The sequence below is a fragment of the Chelmon rostratus genome, chromosome 19 (assembly GCF_017976325.1).
Source record: "Chelmon rostratus isolate fCheRos1 chromosome 19, fCheRos1.pri, whole genome shotgun sequence".
Classification (NCBI taxonomy): domain Eukaryota; kingdom Metazoa; phylum Chordata; class Actinopteri; order Chaetodontiformes; family Chaetodontidae; genus Chelmon; species Chelmon rostratus.
In genome coordinates this window covers 6,365,699-6,378,958 of record NC_055676.1, presented here as the reverse complement: position 1 = coordinate 6,378,958, position 13,260 = coordinate 6,365,699, and the positions used below count along the sequence as shown (strand labels likewise).

The 13,260-nt window shown below is 42.1% G+C and overlaps 1 protein-coding gene across 1 annotated transcript in view; it reads left to right on the top strand.

Annotated features, from left to right (window-relative positions):
* The first annotated feature begins 261 nt into the window (after window positions 1-261).
* LOC121623392 (leucine-rich repeat transmembrane neuronal protein 4) overlaps window positions 262-13,260 on the top strand; it is a 92,680-nt gene continuing 79,681 nt past the window's right edge. The window contains exons 1-2 of the mRNA XM_041960664.1: window positions 262-316; window positions 1,002-2,563. Coding sequence (XP_041816598.1) covers window positions 262-316; window positions 1,002-2,563 — 1,617 coding nt within the window. The remainder of the gene's footprint in view (window positions 317-1,001; window positions 2,564-13,260) is intronic.

The window sequence follows — 13,260 nt, the reverse complement described above, 5'->3', positions numbered from 1 at the left end:
GTTGGAAAACACCAGGTTGTATGATGTGATGTGACAGGACATACGTAGGTGTAAATAGGTGTGTTGAAGGGATGGTGAACATTTTAAGTGTCAGGGGAAGTGGACCTTGGAGACTGGAAATGAAGGATGAATCACAAGATTGCTGAAGAAAAATACAACCTGGAAACCTGGAACTGGAAGGGCATCATATTTGTGGGTGAATCTGACAACTCTGGATGAGAATAGACCTGGTATGTAAGGTGGAGGAAGGAAGATGTAGAAATGGTATGGAGGAATATGGAGTATGAATCTCAAGGACTACTGATCGACTGCACTGGTTGGTAAGATCTCTGAAAAGAAGCCAGTCCGTTTTGGAGGTTAGAAGAAAATCCTGAATGAATGATAACTGGCCCTTGTTTCTATGTTCTGGCATCACTGCATCAAGCAGGATGTAGAACAGGCTTCCTTCATTTAGGATATAGCAGCAGCTATTTCGAATTTTCTTGACTTTCACACCGTAATGTTATGTTGTTTGTAGACTTTGCTTTTCATTTTTTTTATGTTTTAGCAAAGGTGTTAGTGTCCTTCCCATTCAGATTCAAAGAACATGAGCTAAAACCACAGAAGAGTTTGCTTTTTGCAGCAGGACTGTTACTTGATAAGTAAAAACAAAACCATCCAAATCATGGTTAGATGCTTGATGTTTGCCTCAAGATAACTCTTCACAAATTGTAAGAAAAACTGCCAAGATTGTTGGGTCGCTTGGATCTCTTCCTGTGCAGTAGGTCAGGTTTGGGTGTGTATCAATATATGCTGTCATTTTATGTCAAGAAAAATAGATGAATTAGGGCACATAAGTTGGGGGACACCATCATTTCTAATACTGAACAAGAGTAAAAGGAGTCACTTGGTGTGTAGCATGCATTTGGTTACCTAAATTTTTTTTTTGGAGATTGTAATAAACTCATCTGTTAACTTATTTTTCCTTTCTTGTTTCTGTCTTTCCCTTCCCCTCCCTACAGGCTCTGCTCTGCGGCGTCGCTGGCTAGTGGTCCAACTCCTGATGCAGGTGTGGCTGGCAGCAAATCCATCTTTGAGTGAGCGCCCATGCCCCAAGAGCTGTCGCTGTGATGGAAAAATTGTCTACTGTGAGTCAAGCGCCTTCCGCGATGTCCCCAAGAACCTCTCAGGAGGCTGCGAAGGCCTGTCTTTACGGTACAACAGCCTCGCCAGTCTTCGTGCAGGCCAGTTCGTAGGCCTCAACCACCTCATCTGGCTCTACTTGGACCACAATTACATTGCCTCTGTGGATGGAATGGCATTTCAGGGGGTCCGCAGGCTCAAAGAGCTGATCCTGAGTTCCAACAAGATCACATCGCTCCACAACACCACATTCCACCCTGTCCCTAACTTGCGTAATCTAGACCTGTCGTACAACAAATTGCAAGCCTTGCAGCCTGGGCAGTTCCAGGGCCTACGGAAGCTTCTCAGCCTTCACATACGCTCAAACTCTCTAAAAATAATCCCAGTGCGCCTGTTCCAAGATTGTAGAAATCTTGAATTCCTGGATCTGGGTTACAACCGTCTGCGCAGTATCACTCGGAATGCATTTTCAGGCTTGGTCAAGCTCACCGAGCTGCATCTGGAGCATAACCAGTTCTCAAAGATTAATTTTTCTCACTTTCCTCGTCTCTACAATCTGCGGGCACTTTACCTGCAATGGAATCGAATTCGCTCAATGAACCAGGGCCTCACCTGGACCTGGGCCTCCATCCAGAAACTGGATCTGTCTGGGAATGATCTGACGGAAGTTGACGCTGTAGTTTACCAATGCCTACCAAACCTGCAGACCCTCAATCTGGACTCCAACAAGCTGACCAACGTCTCCCAGGAAGTTGTTGATGCCTGGATCTCCTTGTCTACGATTAGTTTAGCTGGGAATGTCTGGGACTGTGGCCCTGCCATCTGTCCTCTGGTGGCCTGGCTGAGAAATTTCAGAGGGGCAAAGGAGACCACCATGATCTGCGCCTCCCCCAAGAAAGCCCAGGGGGAGAAAGTGATGGATGCTGTTGAAGCTTTTGGTGTTTGTCAATCAAACCCAGCAACAACTCTCACTGTGAGTATTCCTCCAACACCATCCAACGTCCCTGTGCAGACTGAACGTCACCCAGCCATTCTGGCTTCACCTACTGGTTCTGGAAAGAGAGGAGAGGGACCTATCAGAGGCACCACGTCATCAGCTGTTACCCCACCTGTGGCCCTTCCCCCAGAGCAAGACTTGGAGCCTGTGTCCTTCCACAAGATTGTGGCTGGAAGCGTTGCCCTTTTTCTGTCTGTTGCAATGATCCTGTTGGTAATCTACGTGTCTTGGAAACGCTATCCTAGCAGTGTCAAGCAGCTACAGGAGCACTCTGCAGCAGCCCGCAAACGCCGCAAGAAAGCTAGAGAGACGGAGCGCACCCTGAGCTCTCCACTGCAGGAGTACTATGTGGACTACAAGCCCACCAATTCTGAGGCCATGGATGTGCTTGTCAATGGGACCGGACCCTGCACCTATACGATCTCAGGCTCCCGAGAATGCGAGGTATGACCCACACCACCGCCACTCCTCCTAAACAAAACTCTGTCCACAGCGAGACGACCAGAGGTAATTATTTACTCTGCTTTAAAGATGCTAAATCTGCTACTTGATTACTTAGCCGTACACAGCAGGTTAGGTAAATACCGTGTATGGATTATTATTGAATGAAGCAGAGGTGGTTTAAGCACCACTTTGTGTATAATAAGATATATCTTGCTTTCAGATGGGTGTTTGTATATTCGCTTACACCCTAATCTCTGTTGAGATGCAAATGTTTGTTTTGCGGCAGAATTGTACAGAAATACAGATAAATGAGACTGATTACGTTCCCTATTCTGCATAATCTTCAGCTTAAGATATGCTGTTTGTGATAACACATTTGTGATTGTTTAGGTACTCGTTTGTTTTGTTTTGTTTTTGTTTTTTTGCTTGCATATCACAGGCTTTGTGCTTTGTGTGTTTGCTGTACTGCTATCCAGTTTTTGATGAGCAGTATTGTATGGGAAAAATAGGAGAATGATGGCAAGATTCACTTCTGGACACTGGGTGTGAATGCAAATAGAGACTCATGTCGATGAATAGAGCTTCCCCTGAGCTGATGACTTCACACGTTTCTTGACATAGGTATGACTCAAGATAGTTGTTGGAAAATACAACATCAGCACTTCCTTTCTGATGATTTTCCTTCCTTTGCACACTGCCTTGCTGAAGTTACTCACTTGCTTACTCACTGGCTTAATTGATTTGTCACACATTAACCAGAATGCATACTTTCGCTGGCCATCCACGCTTAAAGTCGCACAGAGATTGAAAAAAGTGCACATTTGGTGAAAAACACACACACACACACACACACACACACACACACACACACACACACAGAAAGAAGTAGTGTTTGATAGTCCCAAAAGGAGTGGGAATTCTTTGAAATGTTGCGTACACAGGCAAGTGAATTTCTTCAAAACAGTATTCACAGACGACAGCAATGTGGGAATACCACTTTTCTCCCCTTGCTTTCAGTTGCTACACTCTTGTGTACCTGACATACTGTACCATTCTTGGTTAAACCTTTTATTCTGCTGCTGAGTTTCTACAAGTTTACCAGCTACAGCTCAGCAAAGCTTCTGTAGAAATGTATTTCTCATCACGGATTAACTGGCCCTGGTATAACAGGGGGTGAAGGATGGACTGAGCCCACCTGGATGATCAGGCAGCCCACTCTCCGAAACTGTAACCCAAAGGTGTTAGACATATTTTGGTTGAGCTCTCTATATATTTGCCAGCCCACTCATTCTCGGTCTACATCTTAGATTTCTCAGCATTTCCATGGCATGAAATTCTAGCAGGCTCTCTCTGGAGGAATGACTATAGATGCAGAGGTTTAAACAGTGAGGAGGAGGAGGAGGAGGAGGAGGGCTCGATCCTCCACATTCTTTTCCATTTCTGTTACTGACTGTCTGGCTTTCCTGGAGGCAGGTTATTTGATAATATGTAATATGTGCAGTTTGCTAACACTGGTTTATGAGCAAAGAGGGACCACAAATTACAGCTGCTGTTGTTGTTGTTTGCCCTGCCCTCCCTTCATTCTATACATTGCCAAGCAAACTTCAGTTTGAATTATGCGGTTTTCACATGACCTCTTTTTTGACCTCTTTCATGGCTTCAACCCAACACGCCATGCTGTCTTCAAGCCAACAAAATACGTGCAATGTCATCTTATTTTCACATCTAGACACAGTATGATCTCTAGCCAGCATGTGTGTGCAGAAGATAGACCTGATCGCAGTGCATAATCCAGTACAATAACATCACAATTGTGCCTCGACAATATTATACAGACGCAATGAATCTTTTCAATGCAGTCCGTACAAAAATTTAAGAGGAGCCTCACAGAAGTATTCATTGTTGAAAGGGTGTTTTGGACTTCTTTAGGTGTTCTTGTGGCTGCCCACCATAATGTAAGTGATTAGTTAATTAATTAGGTAGTTAATTTTCTAAGTACATAGCAGGAGACAGCTGCCCACAGGAATCAGACTAACATGAAAAAGACATAATGATATTTGCAATAAAGATTATTCTATTTTAAAAGAGGTTGTGATGCCAAGAAATTATATTCTTAATTAAAATGACAAAAGGCTAAATATTTATTTAGTTAGTCTTTTACAAGGGGGGTAGTTGTAATTTTAGAAAATGTGATAATAAAATCATCATGCTCTGTTTATTTTGATTCAATCTAAGTATAAATTGTGCTCTGACACGAGCAAAGTATTTTGAATATAGTGGTTATGCCTTCAGTAAGGGCCCTGGATCACTGTGTTTATGTCAGATATGTTGTCATTAGTTACTTAATCTGCATATGGCCCAAAATTCTAAAATTGTCTCAGGGGTCTTAAAATTAGCTCACACTCATGTGACCTGCAGTACACATTGACTTTTTAAATGTGAGACCTTTAAATCATAACCGTATATATTACCAGTGTTTGTTATAGAATTGTTCATGCCAACAGTAATATAATATTAGGCCAACAATGGATGGCCATTGCACTGTGGATCAAGAAGAATTAACGGCTGCAGAGAGGAGAGGATGCTGTCACACTAGGTGAAGGCAAACAAAAAAAAAAGGAAAAAAATATATATATTGGTTTCCTTCCAGTATGTCATATAACAAGGGCTAAAAAAGCTGATTGTCATTCCCAACACTGAATTCCATTCCTGATGCCCCATGCCAGTTGAATCAAAATCATACTGCACAGTCCAGTCCCATGAGAGACCTTATCTATGTTACACTTCAATTTTAAAGGACCCCACAAAAAACACCTCACAGCCTCTCCATAAGTGTAAGCTCGACGCGGGCCTGTCATTTACTATTGGAATCATTGCACCTATCATTAGCCCTTTATCTTGACTTGACTGAACTTGGCAATTTAGCTGACTCTTTCATCCTGTGAGCCAAATAAAGCAGGAATTAACCCATACAGAGAGGGCCAAGGGCCAAATCAACATTACAGTGCCAGCAGACTGTGACAACTCTGGGGACAAAAAAGGTACTGGAAATATTTGTGATTCATCAACTAGCACTTCTATGAAGAAAATTGTCAACAAAGAAATAAGAGCCAGAAGAAAAGCAGAGCTGTCTTGAATAATTTAGAGCCAAACAGGAATAGATGAAGTAAGTAAAGGAATGTGATAAATTCTTTATTCTTTACTGGAACCCCATAAGCTTCCACAGAGTGTTCGCTAGGCCAATGCAGAACAGTTTTCATCATGTCATTTGTATGAGGTACTGCCAGCTAATCCGAACTCACTTGTAGTGTCCTATACCCATTACAAAACCGGTATATACTTTTTTTTAGATGTTTATCAGCATCATTTGACCAGATGGCTGGGCAGTACTCCAGGTGTCAGGTGCCTGAAAACAGAAATCAAAAAGGACCCAGACAACTCCCTTGTGGGACGCCGCAGGATACTTTCTGTCGGAACAGCTGCCATTGAAAAACAGAGAAATGACTTTTTATCAGGACAGGAGTTAAAGTTGAAAAACCGTGACGCTGGAGGTTGCCAATTACAGTTGTTGTTGTGGTCAATGACAAAAAAAAACTGCTGTAGAAATCAAGAGCACATACTCAACTCATTTCCTGTTATCCATATGTGTTGACCATTAGTCAGTCACATGTAACAATGCAGTGATAGTACAGTCCATAACCATGCTGTGCTAATGTAATTAGTGATTAAATAATTCAGCATTTAGTTGACAATTATCTTCTCAAGTATCTCACTCAGCAGAGTGTACCAACAGGTGTAAAATTTGAGCCAGTAAGTCTGCTTTTTTCCAGGAGATGTATCATCTTAAAGACACATCAATCAGAACAATCAATGCAGAACTACATGTTTCATTACTTACGATGCATACAACCTACTGCTACCGATAATGCCTGTGAACACAACTTATGCATGTTAGTGAAAATATGACCAGTGCAGGTTTAAGTGTTAGTGTCATCAGTGTTAGTAGAAACTCTCGTAGGTTGAGTCACAAGCAGGAAATAACTGACATCTGTCATCATCATCATGACATATAATTAATGTTAGTCACAGGTTAAGCTGGTAAGGAGCAGTCCTTATGTTCAAGTGCAAATGACAGTTTAATTTCTTTTTGCCCCCTCTGGTGAGCCCTTTAGTTTCATGAACACTTTGCAGCTTGTTTTGCTTCTGTTCTGTTCCCTGGAAACATGCTTGTCTGGTGATGTCTGCGTTTTTCTTGGTCAGGTGTTGATGTGCACGTTGGTGCAAAGCACAACGGCAGATTAGGCTGCTTTTTTAACAAAACTTTAAGGCATTCTCTGTCCCCTCGTTCCCCTGCTTTCTGCAAACTGCTAATTAACTCGCTCCACCCGTCGGGACTGTCAGTGTCAACAGTTCTACACTTTGGCCTCAGGTTTCTTACAGCTAGCTCCAGCCATATTATGAAGCCGTATTTCATGAATGTGGACCCGTGCAAACACATGGAGGAAAACTGAGTGAAGTCCCAGCTCTCTACTTATTCCTGTCACATCTGCAGTTCTGTTTCCACGAGCTTCCTTTGTCCTGTCCCAGCTCTCCTCCATTTTGTTTCTTCAGATATCCTTGAAAATGCATTCTCTCCAGCCTTATCTGTCCTTCTGTCTCATCTTAAAACATTGTAAAGGGGAGACAGGAACGATCAGTCAGCAGTCCACAAAGTCCTGAGTTCATCTCAGAATGTGCTCCGATCTTGTTTCTACATTTTGTTGCTCTCGCGTGGACATAAATCACTCGGCAGAACGCGGCAGCACCTGCTGCACTCTCCCCACCTCGCGGCCTCGCTGCCTTGCCTCGGGCTCTGGGCTCAGGTCTGCTCATCCCTGTGGAGCGGGAATTGCTTATTCTTCCTGCGTCGCCCCTACAATTCCTATCATTCAGATGCTGTGCCATCACCATAACTCACCCCGGACCTCTTCACATGATTGTCTTTTATCAGTCCCCAGATCCACCTGACACGAATGTGAGTTTGGCAGCCTTTTTTTTTTGTGAATTGCCTGAAGATGGTGCAGTCCTCTTCTCCCTATGTCACTTCAACCTTCCTACAAAAAGGATTATTTCTGTCATTTTATTTCTATCCTCCTTTGATCTTTTTCTTTCTAGTTGTAGTGTCGGTGCCACTTTGTGTATCAGAACAACACTTGGCATCCTTTGTTGTTTTTCTTTCTAACTTATTTTGGTGTGGCACACCACACAAGAACATTTATTTTTCATAATTCCTTCTCTCCTCTCATCTCCTTTCACTTCATACAATTTCCATCTGTCCAGCAATCCTATCATCATCCCTTGACCTCTGCCTCCCTCCACCATGATCTGCTCATTTGTTGTATCCTGCCCCATGGCGGTCAGCAGGCGAGCGAGCTAAGCGGACATCGCTTTTTGCAGCCGACACAAAGTGGCTCAAACCTCGCTCTTTGATAAGCATTTTAATGATATGCCAGGCCTGCTCTGCCAACTACCCAGCAGTGCTACCTCTGATGCACTCACTACCTTCTCATCTTTACCCAGCTTGTCCTGAAAAGTCCTGAAACTCATTTCTGCCGGCAGCCCTCTTGACTCTACCTCCTCGTCCCTTCTTCTGATAGTGCTGCTGACCTTTTCCAAACTGCAGTCATCCACTTACTATAATGTCACACCGCATACCAGCTGTCTTTTAATTAATTAATGTTGTTCCTATTTTTTAAGAATCCCCAACTCATCTGATGCTAAATGCGAGACAATTTATACGGCTTCTACTTTTTCTAAATGTGCTGCCCTTTAACCAAGTTTCTGAATAGGTCTGACGGAGCAGCATTGGATAAATTAACCAGATTCTTCCCACCTGCCTGCTGCCTTTAACGTGGGAATCAGTACAAGTTCTTCAATTGCTGACCTGAGGCCTTGCATTCACTTGAGTGCACTCTTACAGGAATGTCTCTCAAAATGAAAAAAAAAAAAAGACATTGTATTCATTGCGCTAAAACAAATTTTCTGATGAATCAATTAAATCAAGAATATCAATTGATTGAAGCGATTCTGAAGTGTTGGTCATCCAAAAAAAAAAATGAGAACATCATTGGCTCTGGGAAATTATGATTGCAGTTTCATCTTTTTGTACATTTATAATATAAATAATTCATAAAAAAAACATTTAATGTTACAAATTGATGTAATTGAACTCCGAATGCACAACACAGACAGGAGTATTGGAAGAGCAGAAGGGATTTATTGTCACCAGAAGTTTAGATAATGTTCACAGGGATCCAGGTGAGGAGCAGGCAGGTAGGTGAAGTGAGTCAGCGTTTTCTTTAAGTCATAGATTGGCGCTGGGCAGAAGTAGCAAAGACATGATCCAGGTTAAAGAGAACAACAGTCCGGAGATCTTGGTTTTTACCCTGTGGTTGACGAGTGTGGATTGGCTGCAGCTGTGGGAGCAGGTGTAGGTGAGCCGAGATTGCAAGGAACCGCCCAGTCCAGACACACACACACACACACGCACGCACGCACAAAGACAAACACAGGGAGAGACTGACAGGACACAGAGGTGTAGGGGAAACACAGTTAAAGGGAGGAGGAAGGAGGCTTCCTGACAGCTGATCCACAATGAAGATAATTGTTAGTTGTAGCCATAATGCTTAAACTTCACTGTATTAAATCTATTGGTTCCCCCACTACCAATTTTTCTTCTGCTGATGACTGATTTAACTCTGCTTTTATATTCCATCCTGGAAAGAAATTCAGCAAAATATCTTATACAGAGTAGGACTAGGAAAACAGCAAAAATAGCAAGAAAAAAAAAGAGAATAACAAGGAGGAAACTGAGTAAATCTGAATAGATACATTTAGATTTTATTTTTGTACCAGCATGAGAGTAGATGTATGTGTGTGTGTGTAAGGATGGATGTACAACAAGACAGAGACAGAAGATTGAGGAAAAATCTCTGGTCGGGGCCCCGAGGACGAAGAGGCGTCGGGAAAGAATCAGCACATGTCAGGACAGCTGGGTCAGGCCCGAGTTTTATTAATTTATTAATGATTTAATTTACTCTCCCGTCCTTCTGTCCATCTGAGTGTCTATTTTGAATTTATTTGTGTTTTACGTTCTCCCTTTCTTTCTTTTTTCTTAAGTGGCTCTCAGACCTGTAGGAGGTTGAAGGCCCGATGCAGGTCAGAACCCCTGCAGAACAGCCCCCACCCTAACAGGAGGGGTCTGACTTGGGTCTGAGGAGCAACTTTCTGCTTGAAAAAATGTTGAGTCACAAGGAAATGAATGCCTTTATTGTTAAAAAAAACAGATTATGATGCCACACTGACTGTTTGACTGACTGATGTTTTCGTATAGAATCCCGCCCTCACACCCGGCATGTTGTTATTGGCCAAGGGCTACACACCCACTGCCAAGAGGTTGATGCTCAGAAAGGTCCCAAACCCCAAAAAATAAGGAAATACAGACAGAGGGAAGAGTCTCTGCAGATACAGACACCGCCACACCCCTCTGGTGGGCCATGCATCATGATTGAGAAGGACTGCTTTCATACGAGTCCATACATTGTCTTTTTTTCTGGCTGGGACAGTCTCAAATTGAGGTCTGCACCTCTGCTTCCAAACTGCTGTTTTGTTAAAGTCCCTATTTGAGAAAGCATTTTTTCATATCAGACTCTGCAACAAAAAGGTGCACACATTTTTGGAAGATGTCAAAGGTTAAAGTTAAAAGCATCGTCCTGCAACATTGTACAGTAGTGGGTTTGCTATCTCTTTAGGTATGAGGCACTTTCCCTGTCTCCCTGTTTCTCTCTCCCTCTCTCTACAGTCCAAGGTCAGGATGTCAGATTGTTAATTGCTCAGAAAAAAATCAACACAAACACTGGGAGGCTAGCCAAGGGCAAGTAAGCTATCTGTAATTCAGTGGGGAGGCTGAACTTCTCGATGCTAGTGTCTTCAGTCGACAATTAGCCATGTGGGAGACTTCAAAACATGCACCACGCATAAGAGAACATCTCTCTCATCCGCTAATCCTGTCTGTTTCACACTCTGGTTCCATGCTGCTGCTTTCTGCACCGCCGTTTGATCCATGCTTAATGAGGGTGTTAGATCACCAATACAGCAATTACATTACCTGGAAAAGAGGCAAGACTCTTTTCTTTTCCTCCCAGCCTTCACAATGCAACCCAAGAGCATCATTAATGCTAAGCTTCCTGATGCACTGCCTCTGTTATCCTTTTTACTCATACCCATCTTAAAACCTTTACAATTTACATCTGATGTACTTATTTTGCACCTACTTGCTCAGCAATTATTGTTATTTTTCCCCTCCTGGTTTGTTCACTTTCAAAGCAGTTTTTGATGTGATTTGTTTCACACCAGGCTCTTGCCCTTTTTACTTGCATCACGACTGACTGATACAAGTACTGGTGCTTTACACAGCTTGTTCTTTTCAGACCCCCCACATAAAACAAGAATGGCAGATTGTTTGATTGTTTGAATGGACAAAAAAAAAAAAAAAAAATGGAAAGAATGGCCTGTTTTTTATATAAATCGGATATAACACAAGAAGCCCAGACTACTGACAAAGAACAAATGCTGAAAGGGTAATATCACAGAGCCACAATTTGCTTGCTCCAGAGTGATCTGTCTTCAGCCTTCCCATTTTTGACACTGCATTTAGGTGCAGCAGCCACAATCAAAAATGTTCCTCGACTAGTATCTATCCTTCCACTACATTTATTGCAGCATATAATATAAAAATCTCCCTGTTAGAGAAACTGTGTAGCAGAGGTGCACCAAGCACACAGCAAACATCTCCATCCTATCGAGCTAGTTCTTCCTGAAAGCCTTATTTAAAAAAAAGTGAACCAACCCACCTGTAGAGTCAGAATTTTTCCTGCATGAATCTTCCCTTTTGTGGATGTTCCACAACTGTGTCTGAAAACAAGAAGGAGTAAGGGAGGTCGTTTAATTACAATACAAAAACAAAATCTTAACTTTTACTTAAGGGTCTACTGTGAAGGATTTAGTGGCATCTAGTGGTGAGGTTGCAGATTGCAAGCAGCTGAATCCCCTCACCTCATCCTTCCCTATGGTGGCTGCTTAAAATGCAAAAAAAACAAACAAACAAAAAAAAACATGAAAGTCGCCCTCTAGAGCCAGTGTTTGGTTTGTCCATTCTGGGCTCCTGTAGAAACATGACAGGCTCGGTGGACGAGGACCCTCACATATGTAGATATAAAAGGGCTCATTTGAAGGTAACAAAAACAGAATGACTTTCAGGTGATTGTACACTAATGAAAACATAATTTTCATTTTTTGCTTTTCCATTTCTGCCAATAAATCGCCCAAAATCCTACACAATGGACCTGTAGTGAAAATGAGACTTAATCACTCATTCAGAGAGAGAGAAAAAAAAAAAAAGATAAGCAGAAGAATTTGTAAAGTGTGTAACTATAGCAACATGTCTTTTGTGATTTTTGGACACTGCTCATGTAATTTCTGGCTTTTCATAAAACAATTTAACTTTTCGCCTGGTTAATTATACAGTTGCAGGTGCCTTCTTTGTAATATTGAATGTGTTGCAGTTGTGTGGGATTAGACAAAGGTTCCAGGACATCCGTGTGAATCCAGCTCAATGAAGCACTCATTTTTTCTCATTAACTATATGATCGCTTTCAGTAAGGTTGGACAGCCTTAATTTCACCTTGCCCATTAGTCACTAAATTCAAATACGTGCAAGTCAGTAAGTCTGAGGATAGAGGAGGATGAGTCATTCATGGATCTGCATGTGAATACACCGCTAAGTACCTGCAGCAGTACATCTGCTCACGGTTAAAGTGCTATAAAATGAAATAGTAAAAGGCGTCCCTATGATAGGCATTTTAAATCCCTTTTTTTCAATCTTAGGAAGACTCACTGTTGAATGAAGCACTTCTGCTGAAGTTGTGCAGACTTGCTCACTCTTACCACAGAATGATGGGCGATTTAATGAATTGACAATGAGTCTAGCATAATTAGCCTGTCGTCCTTTCATAACGCGGCTGTCAGATGAAAATATTTTAGCTTTCCAAAGTCAATTTTATATTTCTATTTAATAGGTTTCATGGGGCCTAGTGTCAAGAAACTTACTTTGAATTAAAGACTGCATCTTTCAAGGAACTAAACTCTCAATTCATTACTGCAAGGAAGAGTTGGTATCTCATTCTATTGCTGGTCCTAATTAAGTAACTACTGTAATTAAGAGGAACTCTCCAAAAAGCGAGGATAGAGGCCTTGTCTTTGCAGTTCTCTGTGGGTGGACAGAGTATAAAGAGACCACATATCTCCCAAAGTCATTCTGTTATCTGGCCTGTTTTTCTTTCTTTCTCTTTTTTTCCCAATATGTTCCTAACCACAAAAAAAAAAAACAAAGCACACAATTGTTCTTATTTCTCTTGCAACAGTGCCTTCTTGCTTTGTGCTTTTTTTCCCCCTCCTAACCCAGAAGTCATGTCTAGACCCATTGTAGGGGTTTGTGTCCTTGGTGCACCCCCTCAGGTGTTCTCACCTAACCTATTACTCCTCTTCCCAGCACTGCGTGGGCGTGTGCATGCTCTGCGTGATTGACATCGTCCTGAATCTCCTGTTGGATTTCTTGCATCTGTTTGCATGTGAACATTGACTTGATTGTTATTTGTTAT